The sequence below is a fragment of the Spea bombifrons genome, chromosome 2 (assembly GCF_027358695.1).
Source record: "Spea bombifrons isolate aSpeBom1 chromosome 2, aSpeBom1.2.pri, whole genome shotgun sequence".
Lineage (NCBI taxonomy): Eukaryota > Metazoa > Chordata > Amphibia > Anura > Pelobatidae > Spea > Spea bombifrons.
In genome coordinates, this window is record NC_071088.1 from 90,673,632 (window position 1) to 90,689,986 (window position 16,355).

The 16,355-nt window shown below is 38.8% G+C and overlaps 1 protein-coding gene across 2 annotated transcripts in view; it reads left to right on the forward strand.

Moving 5' to 3' along the window:
- Window positions 1-16,355, forward strand: part of RASA3 (RAS p21 protein activator 3) — an 89,913-nt gene that overhangs the window by 62,399 nt on the left and 11,159 nt on the right. For both annotated transcript variants that reach the window (XM_053455119.1, XM_053455120.1), the window contains exons 6-12: window positions 2,749-2,829; window positions 3,320-3,392; window positions 5,002-5,078; window positions 5,780-5,884; window positions 9,392-9,545; window positions 11,033-11,181; window positions 12,438-12,552. In XM_053455119.1, the coding sequence (XP_053311094.1) occupies window positions 2,749-2,829; window positions 3,320-3,392; window positions 5,002-5,078; window positions 5,780-5,884; window positions 9,392-9,545; window positions 11,033-11,181; window positions 12,438-12,552 (754 nt within the window). The remainder of the gene's footprint in view (window positions 1-2,748; window positions 2,830-3,319; window positions 3,393-5,001; window positions 5,079-5,779; window positions 5,885-9,391; window positions 9,546-11,032; window positions 11,182-12,437; window positions 12,553-16,355) is intronic.

The window sequence follows — 16,355 nt, forward strand, 5'->3', positions numbered from 1 at the left end:
AATATATTATTTCACTGAGAGTTATTCAAACCCTAGATGGTGACAGGTTCCTGACAATGAAACCAGGCTACAGTACGTTTCCATATTGGAAGGTAATATTGAAATAGCACACAAGGTCGAGACAGTTTCTACTGATTTGGAAATTGCAAATACCTTGGTGAATGTTTGCAGAAAAATAGCATTGTTTTATTATTCCCTGTATATTTTATTATTATATTTTATATTTTAATCTATTGCTTTATCTACTGATTCTCAATTTTCATCTTATTTCATGTCACCAAAATACCCCTATTATTATAGAGGGAACTGTAAAATTGAAAATCGATGCCTTGTTAGTGCTTGGCCTGGGCAACAACTGGGCCTTCAGCAGGGCACCGAAATAATGGATTGGCAAGTCACTTGGCGATTGCTGACCATGCTTAGTTGTGTATGTGCATGGTTTGACCACATGGACCTCAGGCCTTTCTAATCGCTTATGTTGGCTTGGAAGATGAAAAGTGAATAGATACATAATTCACACACATGCACAAAGTTTTAGCTCTATCAAATAAAACTATACTGCCATCATGCTTTACATCTTACCTTGACAGGCAGCATATTTCCACTGTTTCTCTGTCCCAGAGCAGAGCAAGTAGTATACATTATCAGCATGGATATTCCATTGGTTGCACCACTTTCATCAGAATAGGAACATTATGCTGCACTGATTTCCTGAACCTGTACAGAGAGAGGGCAACCCTTGTCTGTGAGTGATTTGGTTGTGCGGTGTTCTGTTCTCTTTCTTTATGCAATTACACCCAACAGTTGATAAGACTGAATGAAACGTCTGGTCCATAGGATGCAATGTCAGCTTCATACCAGCAGAGTTTGCACAATAATTATCACTGAATGATACGTCTGGTCCATAGGATGCCATGTCAGCTTCATACCAGCAGAGTTAGCACAATAATTATCGGCTGGTAATAATCAAGGATCACAGGGGGTTTTGTAAGACTAGTCAGGACCACTGCAGGCTTTTGAGGCTTCAAGTCTTCCAGAGTCCCTATCAGTCATGGATTTCAGTGATAAGCAACGACCGCTAGCACGCACGGGCAACTCATGTTAAGTACTCTTAGTACTCTCTTCACAAAGCAACAAATGCTTCGTGATACATTAACTGTATTGTTTGGATCAAGGCGTTCTGTTTTATGTTCTGTACATTGCACCATATAAACTGTAACAGTCATGATCAAGTTAAATGATTTACTTACTGTAGGCTGTATCGCTGTACCCTAAAGTGGGTTATACAGCATAGTATTTTGGTCTCCAGAAAAGGTTGACATTTTTAGAAGTGATGTCCTGTGTAATACAGCATTCACTAGTATGAGTTAATGTTATTAGATAAGCTTTATAAACGGAAAGCTTATTTTCTTCCTCTAAGAAATGTTGCCTTTTAAGGTTTGCTGCTCAGCGGCTTCTGATGTGATTTTCTCTTCTGTATCTCCAGATGTTAATCAAACAAAAAAGCTGCTTTTTCTTTTATTTATAGCAGCGATTTGTAATGGAGAGTTCCCGGCCCCACTTGTCAAAATGCTTCCACAAGGACTTAACCGGCATTAGCCTGGACACACAGTGAGCAATACACCAGAGGGACAGGAGAAAAAGGCACTGGTGAAGGGGCCATTAAAAGAGATGTAGCAACAGGCAACTTTAGCAGATTCGTATTAGTAAAATATAACATAAATCTCTGGAGAGCAACCATTTGCGTTTCCCCCAGACCTCACACAGTCATGCTGTGCCGTGAGGGAAATTAACTTTGAATAAGCTTTCTTCTAGTATTTTCTAATCTTGAAGATTGTGAATATTCCTTTCTCTTTGATGTTGTGTTTATTATATGTGGGTTTTGTATTTGTTTATTTTTTTACTTTTAGTTGGATGGTAGGAGACAATAAACTGCTTCATCCTCTTCTGCTTCCCCGACTCTCTGAAGCCCTTCACTGGCTCCTTATGACATCATGGATTACATTATAAAAATAAAGCTCTCCATAACACTGTTCCTCCAAATACTGTATACAAAATACTCCCCTCCCTGATCCTTAAGTTCTTCGCGTAGGCTAAGGCTTTCCTTCTCACGTATCACCTCTTCCTTTTCATGCTTACAAGACTTCACTCTTGCTGCCCCATACCTCTGGAACCTGCTTACAGCCTCACTTTTAATATTCAAGAACAATCTCAAAACCCACCTCTTCAGAGATGCATACAATCTTTGAAAGCTAGAACTTATCTTTCTCCTTATGTTATGTTTCTCCTCACCTCATTCCCTCAAATTATAAGCATGCGAGCCCTCTCTACCAAATGTATCGCTTTGTCTGTCAATTCTCGTCTCGACATTCCCCTTGAATATGTATGTGTGTATGTATATATATATATATATATATATATATATATTGTGAAAAGCCCTGCGTAACTTGTCGGTGATATGTAAATAAAAGATAATAGCAGCATAGAAGGCTTGCAGGATGTAGGTGGGAATGCAATGAACTAAAGGTGGTTTCTTGACACACAGACAATTTAAAATGTTTTGTTTATAGTAAGCTGTTTAGGCTTTTGTCCCAAATTATTTGTTTTTCATTCATTTTCATGTACAATGTATGCACCATCTTGCTTGTGTTTGTATTAACTTTCTAGTATAGTTAATGTTACTTCTAATTATAATGTGTTCTATTATACATTTACATTTGTACTTATGTTTTTTTTGTTTTGTTACAGAGTGTTAGAATGCCAGGGACTGCCTATCGTCAATGGTCAATGTGACCCTTATGCCACTGTCACGTTAATTGGGCCATCACGGTATGTACACAGAATGTTGATTTGTTCAGATGAATCTTTAGAGAGTATATGAATTAAAATGCAATTTTTAACATTAAAATGCCAGTCTAATAACCTTTCAAACCTCACCGATAAAAGATATGAGGTGTATTAAAGTATTGTTACAAGCTGGCTAGCCCCAAGAGCAATGAGTAATGCACATGTGCGCAGAGCCAGGCATAAGATGTGTTTGGCTGAAGAAGCTTGGGGGACAAAGGAGATAGGGCAAATAATAGTTGGGTTTCTGCTGAAACATTTGCAAGGGAACAAAACAATAAGTTAAATGATGTCTCTTTGGCTGAAGCATCCCTTAAAAGTTGTCAGCGTTCCCTGTTCAAGTACATTGCTTGATCTCTTCCGGATTTCCAGTTAGGGTGCTTTGATTGCAGAATAATGTAACCATGTGAAAACCAACCACTTCTTGTTACATAATTTTACATGAGATTAATTTTTTTCGCTGTTCTTTTGACAGATCTGAAGCTAAGAAGACTAAAGTCCGGAAGAAGACCAACAACCCACAGTTTGATGAAGTGTTTTATTTCGAGGTATTTCACTGGGTGTGGCGGGTGAATGAAACACAATGTTATTGAATATTTGGCAGGATACACAGGACCTTTATTTCCCAGATGTCTTCTTAACAAACTGTGAGCCTGAGATGAGCCCTTTGAGGGAACAGCACTTTACCCTGTGTCATCATAGTGTTGTATGCCATCCACTCCCCTCACCATATGACCATGACATAGTATAAAATGTATGGGTGCATGTCACTTACTCACTATGGTAAATATAGTGAACAGTAGTGTCTGCAAGGCAAATGTAAAGGTACACATATTATAGTTGAATGGTCCCCATATTCATTTGCACCTTTCCTCACCGCCGAGCTACTTCGCTTGCACGTGGTGTGTTTGGCTAAAAGCACCTGCTGCCTGGGCCCAGTGCTGGCTCAGTGAATATTGCAGGGGAAAGTGTTCCGGATGCAGTTTCAACAAAATATGCTTTCTTTGATGTCTTCCGTGGCTAAGCATGAAGAGACTTTTAACAAAGTTGAAATGCCATTGCATCAACAACCCTCCTAAACTCAAATAAGAGAAAAACAACCACAGCTCCACCCGAGTTAAGGACCATGGTTTCCCATAGTTCAAAGGACCAGTGGTTTTCTGTAGTTTCGGTTTTCACTGAAACACCTTTTTTGCGGGTCCTGTCTTGGGTGTGGTACACTAAGCTCTTCTTTACTGTTTCATTTTAAAAAACAACCCAAACCTTTTAGTCTTTGGGGAAAAGATCTGCATCACCCCTGTTATGTTCTCTTTTTAAAATAGATTTTTTTTTTTTTGCAGCTCAGTTAATGTGCCAAATGCAGTTTTTGTGGTAATAAATAATAATAAATTGCAAGATGTGTAATATATCTTATCAACCAGTTTATTGGCACGTGTGTAAGTAAACACTAAAGTGCTCCGTGTGTTGGCACAAGCTGAATGTGTCAATTCTATTAGGACTTTCTGTAGGCTGTGTATCTGTAAATCTATTTTTTAACTTATGGAGAACAAGCTAAAAAGCTTTTTTTTCAATTTCTTGGTTTACAGTTGACAGCTTTCTCCAAATCATTAACTGTATTAGAGAAGAAAGGTATGGCAAACGGTGTATAAGTATGGATATTTTTAGTAAGACGCACTGAGCACAGTATAATAAAAGAATGCAGTCTCAGTAACAATAGTCTTCAGATATTTTAATGGGGGTATAATAGGTGCAAGTGGATTTGGAAAGGTTGTCTCTGCCCCATAGAGTGTACAGTCTTGACAGGCTTTTGAAGTTTAATAATTCGGCATGCATTGCCGAATACACGGTGATCACAAATATTGGTACAAACATGCAGATGAAATCCTCCTTGGCCTATTAGAAGGCTGTGGGTGCTTATGCTAGTGAAAAGGCCAGCTGTGATCATATAAGAGGAGTGAATGAATGACACAAAAAACTATAGTAGATAATACATATGATAAAACAAGCTTGGTAACCACAGACTTTGTGATCCGAATGTCTGCTTTTTTTGTTCCATATATGTTATTACATCTACGTAAACAAATTAAAATTCTTTTTAGTTGAAGTCTTGATAATTTTATACTGCTTTCGCTGCTTAGAACCTTTTTTCCTTCTTAGGTGACCAAGCCAAGTAGTTACAACAAGAAGTCCCATTTTGAAATTGAAGAAGATGATGTGGACAAGATGGAGATTAGGTTGGTAGAAGTGATTTTTTTTCCCTCCATACTTGTAATGAAAGTCAAACTGATCTATTATCTTATCCAGACACCCCAATTTTAATGTTGCTGTCTAGAATTGGGTAAATAGCATCCAAAACTATTTATAATGTAATTTTCAATAAAATGAATTCACAAGAGAATGACACTAGAGACAATGAGCTAGATTTTAGAAGCCACCTATCAGTAGGCTAAAAAGGCTAGTATCATTGAGGGTGATGTTGCTACAGATCCTATAGGTTTATTCACTAAAGGGAAGGGTTAACCCCAATAAGCTTCTTCTGCAGGAAGAGCTTGGTTGTTCCTGTATAGTGTAGTCTTTAAAGTCTCCTTGCACATTTAGTCACGCACAGGTGTCACTAGTGATTGGTTATTGTTGACCTTGAGTGTTGTCATCCTTGCCAGTCACAGCATGGAGAGTGGATATTTGCGCTGATATTTATATTGGCATATGTTAAAAAAAATATATATATTGTTGGTATCATATACTACAAAACAGCCACCATCCTCTTATTTGTCAATATAACAAATCATGCTATAATTTAATGCCTATAATTTCCACAGCCTTACTATTATAACAGGTGTACATAAACAGATGTTTTGTCTGTCTACTGAATATGCTTACTGAATATGCTTAAATAAATTAAAAAAATAACAGATAACCACCACTTCTTTTTCAGAGTTGATCTGTGGAATGCCAGTAATCTCAAATTTGGTGACGAATTTCTTGGAGAACTGAAGATTCCACTGAAAGTTCTACGCCAATCCAACTGCTATGATGCTTGGTATGTCAATGTAATTATGTCATGGTAAATGTGTGATGTTATTCATGTCATAGTTGCCTGTCTATATTACCATACTCAAGCCAGTACCTAGATGATAGCCTTGGTGATGCATTTGATGCAATGCAAACTAACCGCTCCTTTAACTGTAACTATTTAGTTATTTGTACTACTTGGATTTGCAGACGTTAATACTAAATTGTATGAAAGAATTGCCAACGTTTTGGACCTTGCAGGTACTCAAGTACTGAGACTTACTTTCTAAAACTCTTACTTTCTAGAATATGTCATCACATTGCATCATACCTTTACATGTCCTTACTCCTAGCTACTCGTGACCGCTCCTCTCGACGTTTGCATCCATAGTGGTTCTGCCAGTCCCTTTAGGACATATTTATATACAAACTTCTTTAGAAGAAGCTGTTAATGCGATTTTGGAAATAATACTTGTACACTCTTTACATTGCTAATTACTTAGGGGATAAAACATGTGTTAAGAAAGAACCACGTAGATTATGTTATAAAGTCTGTACATGTCATGGATTAAAATAGGTTGTGACTGTTTATTTGTTATATTCTGTTCCTCGCCTTTTCCATTAATCCTTTTAGACCCATCCTAAAATTAAGTATTTTCCCACAATCAATGGACAGAAAAGTTAATACTTTAGTTGATTACTTTCAAGTGCTTTTTTATGCAGTGTAACCATTAATTCCAACCGGCACATACACGCCTTTAAGTGCATTTAACATAGGGAGGAGATACTATATATAATATTTAGTGTTATATATCATCTGAACTGTGTAAAAGCACAAAGGTGTATTTAGCAAAAATGAGAGACTTTAAAGGGGCACTTCAGTCATCATATGTACGTTAATGCATTCTTCTTTAATGGGGGTGTTAGGGATATTTAAACTCTTCCTTTAAATTTTGTAAGTTTTGTCTGTCCTTCACCGACACTACTGAAAATGTAGTAACCCCCTAAAATATCACTCAATAAATTTAAATAGTGAGTGAATAAATAATAAAATGGAGCATTTAGTTCAACCTGTTATACATGGAACTGTAAGCGGGAAGCACAGAATGGGGTTTGTGCCTCCCAAATTGTATTTTTTTTTCTTTTAACCCCCACCTGCTCAAAGAGACTATAATACCTCCTTGGTTGAGTTAATTAGCCCCCTGCCCCATTCTGTTTTTTGTGTATATTTATTAAATAAATGTATGTTTGTGGCAGGAAAGTGGGGGGTTGACGCAGAAGTCTCCAAACAACTCACAGGTTAATGGGGAATCTGGAAGTTGCTTTTTTCTACTTGAATCAAATCGAATGTCCTGCAGGCGAGAAAATGTGGATTGAGAGTGATTTTGTGAATGCTAATGTGAGTTGGCTTTAGTGAATTTTCAAGTAGGACTTTATCCAACCTTCAAGGGGTTAGTAAATATTATCCCTATGTATCCAGTTTAACAGGATTTCCCAAGATCACAGTATGTCACAATATGCAGCCTATCAAAAATATGCAGTGTGAGGACCTTTTCTCACTCGAAGTGCCAATACAAGGTATATTTATGATAAGGCTTCATTAAACTCTCTGAGCCGTATGACTGGATTTTAGAACCCTCCCATGATATTATCATCTGCTCTGAAGAAAATACAAAATGTGACTGTTGAGCATGTACCTAAAGCCTATAAAACCCCAATGTAACGCAATAAAACAGAAAATGGATTTAAGGAGAATAGCTTGTAATATTCATATGACATGTGTAGTCATGTTGGGATATGTTGAGATGGTAGTAGCAAAAGGTACACCCTTTATCATCTCTGATAGAATGCTACACTTGTTGGTTTAGTGCCTTACCTTCTGGGCATGCTTACTATACATAATACATGACTGTTCTGCACCGACCCAGCTGCCGGCCCTCTTGTCTTAGCTTGTCTACTCACTGTGGCAGAACAGAATTCCTAGTCTAAGGTAGAAAGCTGCATTAAGACTAACATTCTGGTTTACCAAGGCACCATCACACCGATGGATCATGTAATATGTATGGTGGCGTTGGTGAAGAAGTATGTGTAGGGCACTTCTTTGGCCTTCACATTATTGGTGTGTTTCGTTGCTGAGTGCAGTCTACGCTTAAGTAATTTGGGGATTTACAACTAAAGTGTTCTTAGACAACTGTTGGCTTTCAACAGGCATAGTGTTTATTTCAGTACTGGCGTTTGAATTATTTTTTTGTCATTTAGTGCAATTGGTTTTATTTTAATTATTTTTTTTCCATTCTCTGATGAATAAGAAAATATGAAACATACAGGTTTTCTATGAAGGACATAGAAATGATAAATGTAAAACAATAAATATTCTGCTGTTTGCTATGGTGACTGTACTGCTCCTACCATGTTCAACCAGAATTTCCTTTTATATATAAACCCCATATTGTGTGAAAATTCAGCTTTGATAATAAGGGCTAGTGTGGTTTATTTACTAATGTGAGTGTTTGCAGTTTAATTTACACGGGATTTGTGAGTGAGTCATCCTGTACCCTGTCAACTGCCACATGTTTTTAGTATGGGTTTAAATAATGGTTTTAGATGGTGGACCCTCAATGTTCTCTTTAATCATTCTAAATCCTGACTGGACTGTTTCTTTGCTTATGGCATACATTAGGCTAGCTAGCAAAATAGGCACATATACTCCCAGGAAGTGAGCCCTAAGTTAGGGGTTCCTGGGCGCAGTATTTCTTTGTTGCTCCGTAACTAAGACAGAAGCACAAACTAACACCTAAACTTTCTAACACTATCCCTCATGTCCCTGTGCCACAAACTCTGAAAAAGTGACCCCTGACACTCTAGAGCTGTACGCTGACACACTCATGCTAACACCATACACTAATATACATACACACTCAAGCTAACACCTACCCACATACACATACTAACACAAAATTCTAACACACACATTAACCAGATGCTGACACAAATGTTAACGTCATACACTCACACACTCTCCAACACCTTACACTAACACAAAGTAGCACAATACACTTGCGCTTTCCCTGTTACCTCACGCAGAGCTCTGTCTTCACTACAGCTAGCTTTTGCCCTGCTACTGTAGGTTCACATAACGTGTGCACTTCCTTAGCGTGCACCTAGATCCTCCAGTTTGGTGATCAGGCTCTCTCGGTGTGCCTGTGCTAAATGAACTCGTTCAGAACACCAGAGAGCTCCCCTGTAACAGGCTCATTACATTATTAGGATCTGTGCTAGCACAGCCTCCATAATATCTTTACTTGGCATAAGGCATCATAAAGAGGAATATGCCACAGAGGTAGGAGAGGTAGACAGCATAGCCACTGCCCTGGGTCAGGCCTAGGGCAGCACCCAACCTAAATAGGCCACTGATGACATGCTGAGATCACAAATTGGTTGGAACCATAGTTCTGTTGTTAAAGTGCAAATATAACCCCCCCCAGTGTTATATAATGTTTTAAATATATTTTGTTGTTTATGTTTCCTTTTTTAGGTACTTACTCCAGCCCAGAGACAATGGCAAGTCAGGGAAGCCAGAAGACCTAGGCTCACTGAGGTTAAATGTGGTTTACACAGAGGATCATGTTTTTTCCAGCGACTACTACAGCCCTCTCAGAGACCTTGTGTTAAAATCTGGAGATGTTGAGGTAAAGTACTTGGTGTACATAATGTGGGTGGGATGATTTCTACTTCCTCACCCCTGTAAAGTGTGAACCTTTGTGGTTTTCTTGCCTGCTTACCACAAAGCGTATTATCACAAATGTCTGTGATAATGTAAAGACACACCCAGCTCTTCCTATGTGACTTTCAGAAACAGATGGCATGTATCCTGTTTGTTGGACATTGCTGGGTTTAATGCAGCACTTTACCCTAACCTGGGAAAAAATATATAATCCTAATATTAAAATTAAAATAAGTTGATCCATTAACTTGGCTGTTGGGTGGATAACCACGACCAACATGAAAGACAGAAACATAGAATTTGATAGCAGATAGGATCGATTCGGCCCATCTAGTCTGCCCATTTTTACTGACAGTAAAACTTCCTTACATCTAAATCTCTAACCCTCCAGTTTTAGATTATGACCCCCCCTTTCTCTTCTTTCCTCCAAGCTATACATTTTGACTCATATTCATAGCTGGAAGCTCTTGCATGGGTTTTTGCTCTGCCTCTCTACCTAGTGTCCTCGATCTCCATTAGGGGTCACGTCCACTTCATGTCTAGGTTCCACCCACTCCCCAACCTTTCAAAGTCTAGCTGGGGCCACCCCTGTCTCTGTGCATATTTAACACCCCATTTTCCCCTTCTTTTAAGGAGCAGGAGAATAAGACCTCTATGTTAGCCAGCTTTGGGAAGTTCCCAAAAATGCCTATGATTTTGCATATAATGCATTCTTATGAGCCATTTTGTCCCCATACACTATACAGTGACTGTAAAATTTAGGTATCCCTATCCCAGTTTCGGACCTTATATCAGAATTATGGCAAGAAAGCTGAGGCTCATTCCTCATTTCTATCCTAAGTTAAATGAATCATCTAGCTAGCTTTCCCCTGTTGCCTTAGTCCTTCAAGTGATAGTCCTTACCCCTAATTAGCAGATTAGCTTTCCCTCAACCTCCTGTTGGGCTACGCAAATGCACATGGTGGTTTCAAACACATGGGTCTGTCAATTATTGAATTGTGACAAACGTGGTTTTGCAACAGGATTCCTCAGAGGTATGGTATTTTCCAAGGATAGTACACTGGTCTATGAATGACATAGCTAAAGGACTTCACTTGCACCTCAAACTTATAACGATGCCCATAGATGGGACAAAGGATAGTTCACTGTGGATCAGATCACAAGCTCCTAGAACATGCATGTCTTTCTGATGGACATAGTGATCCTCTGATGTGTGTTTTTCTTGTAATGCATTTGTACTTAGATATTTGCCCCATGCAAGAAGCACCCATACTTAGTAGTTTAGCCTATCATTATATCTGAAAGGATCGCATTGTTTGGCCCCTGTCCATGTCCCATATATACAGACCAACAAGTTGCAAGTTAGAGAACAATCTGCTTTTATCTCCCTTTGAGCTTTTATTCTGTCAGCGCAAAATCTAATAAGGGCCTTTTCCCCTCACCTATCTCCAGCCTGTCTCAGCATCTGCTGCACATGTGTTGGGCGAAATCTGCAGAGAAAAACAGGAAGCGGCAATACCTCTGGTCCGGCTCTTTTTACATTATGGCAAGATTGTGCCTTTCATCAGCGCAATTGCAAATGCTGAAGTGAACAGAACACAGTGAGTAGCTGAAATCCTTGGATTTTATATTAAAAAAACTACCAGCTCCTGAATACATTATTCCATCTATTCAACCCCTTTACTAAGAAATACCAATAGGCCCCTAACTAATCACAATGCTCACAGAAATGAAACGTTTGGTTGTTAATTACTACAATATAATAGAAGAAATGAAGATATTTATAATTATAGAAGTACATTAAACTCACACTTATACATCGGATTAATATAGTTTTTTAGTATTGTAGCCGTCTCAATTTTACTTCTGCTGATAAATCAGGAACCTGAAAACATAATCCCTGAGGCTGGCTTCTTCTATGCGAACGTGATATTATTTATGCTATGACGTGAAACCTGTATTTTTCTTACAGAAACAACTTTTATATCACAGTCCTATCCAGCGTTTTATATGTTTTCCTAATTTTCATAGGACACTGACTTTTTTATGTAAACCGTGGAAATATATACAATATATGGCATGACATCGAGACATGGTTATTATAGCTTTCATTAGTAAATAAAAATACATGGGGAGCAAGTACATTAATACTTGAGAATGCCATTGGCGTGGCCTCTTTATAATCCCATGGTTAAAAGGAGGGTTTGATTGGAACATTATTGCTACTTAACCACGTCCATGGTGTGGACAGCCATGCAGTCCATCTGTGTATGTGGCAGCAAGCTGTCCTTCTTGCTGAATGGTTGTGGGCCTTTACACGGCACAGCTGTCTGCGCGTATAAAGCTAGCTAAGGTCACGAAGATCCCAACACACTATTTTTAGCTCTCCTGTGCAGCCAAATCATCTTGGCACTGCGACTGAATAGCAATATTCGCAGCCGCTTATTAGTCTGTTCACTGTACTTCCATGTATCAGTTGCCTTGCTGTAGCCTCACCCTTAGTTTTATTATGTGGTTTTCTTCTTCCCTGCCAATATAAATACGTGCCCTGTCATCTGCAGCTTGGATAATTCATGCTGTATAAAAAGGGGAGGAAAAAGGGAACCTGGCACGGCGATTCACCTAGCACCAAATGCCTGCCAGCTAGAAGGACTCAGTTCAGTTCTACAATCATGAGAAATTGCAACATTCTAGTGGTTACCAGAGCATCTTATCCGTTACTGGTGAACGGACTTTTGTGGCTACGGTAATGCGGCCTGAATGAATAACATTCTTATAATATGCCGTCTCTAGTTTACATGACTTTGTGATGTTAAAATACTTTGACTTAAACAGAGCTCTTGTTTCTTCTTCTCAGAGATCCAAACACCATATTTAGAGGAAACTCGTTAACATCCAAGTGCATCGATGAGACGATGAAGCTGGCAGGGATGCATTATCTTCAGGTTACGCTAAAGCCAATTATAGATGAGGTAAATACAGCTCCCTGTAGCCTGCCATCTGTGAGTCAGTCTGAGGTTCATTTTCTCCCCGTGAGTGAGAGAGGGGCTTGCAGCAAGCTGAGGTGTTACTCATCTGTTCCTCATAATTGCGGAGACTTTGAATGCTAAACTACTTAGGTTTTATATTAACTCGTTCATTCTGTAGAAGCTGAACATCCTGAGATAGCATGGGGTTTGGCTTGCTCTAAAAGCTACTTTGATGAAAGTAGCAAGGGTTTGTATTTAACAAGTGATAACGTCAGTCATTAGTGATCAAAACATCATTTTAAGGACACTTTTTTAAAGTCTCAAGGGTTACGTGCAACAATCTCTCCATTGGGGAATTTGCAGCCTTCGTACCACCTGTCCTCTGATCTCTGGTAATATTTCATAAGATACTACAGCTGACATTTTGCTATGGTTGCTGTACCGCCAGCCTTCCATAACTCTAACTGTAGACTGAAACCCTAATGAAAGAAATTCCAGCACCAGTTGGGGAAGATCAGTGTGTTGCGTACATGAAATATAATAAGGGCCTACATTCTGCTAAGGAAGTGCATACCTAAATCAGATGTAGGCAAGGCAGCTGTGGTTTTTAATAGTGTTCCATGTATATATATATATATATATATATATATATATATATATATATATATATATATATATATATATATATATATATATATATATATATATATATATACCGTATTTGCTCGAAAAATGCTCTGAAAAATACCCCTCGTCTTCTAATCGGGGTCGTCTTCTAATCAGACCTCAAATAGAGGTCTGATTATGAAACTAAGATCCAGATCCCCCACACCGCTGCAGGGGACCTGGATCCTCCTGTCTCCCCCCCCCCCATTTAACACCCCCACACACACACTTACCGGTGCTTCCTGCTGTATTGCCGGGGCAGCGGGTTGACGTCTACGCGATCCGCGAAGACAACGTCCGCTGCAGCCGGAAGGAGGTGTGGCTAGCAGCGGGGTTTGTCTGCGTCCGTCGCGCAAGGTATGCGCGACGGACGCAGACAAACCCCCGCTGCCAACTCCACCTCCTTCCGGCTGCAACGGAAGGAGACGTCAACCCGCTGCCCCGGCAATACAGCAGGAAATTGGAAGCACCGGTAAGTAAGTGTGTGTGTGTGTTAAATGGGGGCATAGGGCATTTCTGGAATGCCTTATACCCCTGTATGCCACTCTGGTACTTAGGGGGTTAAAAGGCATATTATGGGGCAGAGTGGCATATAGGGAGGTATAAGGCATTTCAGGAGGCAGAGTGGCGTTAAGGGGGCATTTAATAGAGCACTCTGCCTCCTGAAATGCCTTATACCTCCCTATATGCCACTCCGCCCCATAATATGCCTTTTAACCCCCTAAATGCCAGAAAGGGAAATAGGGGTATAAGGCATTTCTGGAGGCAGAGTGGCACATAGGGGGTCAAAAGGGATACCATGGGGCACAGTGGCATATAGAGGGTTAAAAGGCATATAATGGGCCACAGTGCCATATTGGAGTGGCAAGCCTGGGGGCAGATGTGCGTAACTGGGGGAAAGGTTGGAAAATACAAGGAAATAAAAACAAAAAAAAATATTTTTCTCAATCATAGCTTTTATTAAAAAAAATAGTTTACATGAATTAACATTTACTGGTAAAACTGTTTTCCTTTAGGGTTGTCTTATATTCAGGCTTTTTTTTTTTTCCTAAGTTAATATTCAGATTTTGGGGGGTCGTCTTATAATCAGGGTCGTCTTATAATCGAGCAAATACGGGGTGTATATATATATATATATATATATATATATATATATATATATATATATATATATAATATAATCTTGTATTTCTCATCATGGCACATGATACTAGGTTTTGCTATGGTATGCTAAAATGACACCATTGTATTGGAGTCAGTGGAATGACTCTAAAGGGAAATCTCTCGGGGTATGTTGATACTATTTCTATTGGTGTTGTAATCACAACTACCTGTCGTTTATATAATACACACTTTCTCACAGGACCTGCCCCATATTCATACACATTTCTTTACCATAACACTTAAAACGAAACCAGAGAAGCCTTATTGCTTCCATTTAGAGTGGGATTTAATGTGGGACCTGTAGTGAAAGTCTGTGGTAAAAGGATGTCAGTGGTTTGGTGCTCTTTGTATTTTTTTAATTTACTGTTACAGTGGTATATATATTTGAGCAGGTCTGTGGGTTGTCCCTAAACTTACTAAATAGCAAGTTGGCCTTAAATGGAACATCTAATCTTGGCCTTAAATGGAACATCTCCCTGGCAAGTTTTTCATAGCGATTATTAATTCATGTTTGCCCATCTTTTATTTATATAATATACATATATTCAAGGGGTACGACAAGAATCGAAGACAAACCGATACATTAGGTGGAAAGAGCCCTGCTCGCAATCATACAATCTTGAGGAATTATCCCTTTATCACTTTTTCACAGGATTATTTTCCATATCCCCTCAATGTTTTCTTTTATTCACCAAAATACTGTCAATGTTGTCAATCTAAAGGCAATCCTTGCTTTTTTTTTTCCTTTGGTACCTTACACATTTTGATCAAACCTAGTGATTCCCTGGAAATATATATAAAAAAAGATATGGAATTCAGCGGAGATTTTTTAGCAAAAAGGACTAAGGGTATTTAAAAAAAATATATATATATATAATTATTGTAAAAAGATCCTACATGCAGCCTGTTTGTATTCTGTGTCCTCTAGAGCTGAAGTGACCAGTCCTTAGGGAAGGGAAAAAACCATAGGGTATAAATTAAAATATCTCAAAAGTTCCTTGCCAAACCCATTACATCTGGTCTGTGCAGAAAACGAGGAATTTCATGCGAACATTCATTATTTATTATGAAGCCTGAAGCAGTTGTTTAAGCATTTGTAAGCTGAATTGGCCAACTGTGCATGTAACTAATTATAGCTGTTTATCACTCTAGTGCTCGCAGTTGGTTATTTAATGCAGTCGAACCTAAATCATTTGTGAGGCTGCGGATTTAACCCCTTTTAAGTGGCAGCCACACCCGTTGCGTAGGGTTACCATATTGGTCATTTTTTGCGTTGGGGTGTGATGTCATACTGTATGAAGGTGAGTCAAGGAGGCATGTGGGGTGCTGTCCCGGGACATGACTAGCATAAATCCATCATGTTTGTCCGCCTAAAGAAATGGCTGATGTGATAACCTTGCCCTGGCACTGTAACCCGCTATACGTAGAAATGGTTCCAGATTTGTGGGAATTTTTGCACAGTATCTAGGTAAAAAGTGGCATGTCAAGATTCTTGGATCATACCCTGGAGAGCTACCGCCTTTTTAAACAGCCATCAATAAACTGACTTATAAACAGATGACATATCCCACCTACTTTTTATGACACAGTTTAAATAAATAAGCTGTATTTTTGCAATTCAACTCTTCTGCTTGTTTAGTGCACAAAATAGAATCAAAGATTATGCAATGTGCCATTAGTCATTTAAAGTAATAATAAAAAGGGACAGCTGTTTTTTTTCTATTTTGCTAAATGTTAAAGTTGAAACCCATAATTTTAAGGCATTAATCAAACAAACTGAAACACTAAGTTCTATCTTTGTGCCCTAAGCACTGTGCGTCTGGACATCTGGAGGTGTCAGGAGCACGTATGGCCACTGTATGGTTAGATGGAGTAGCAATAATAAGAATTCCAGGTTTCTTTTCATACAATAGAACTATGTTTTCACTTCTGTGATGAATTGGTCCTGCATAGTAGTTTTGATTGTGTTTTAGTGG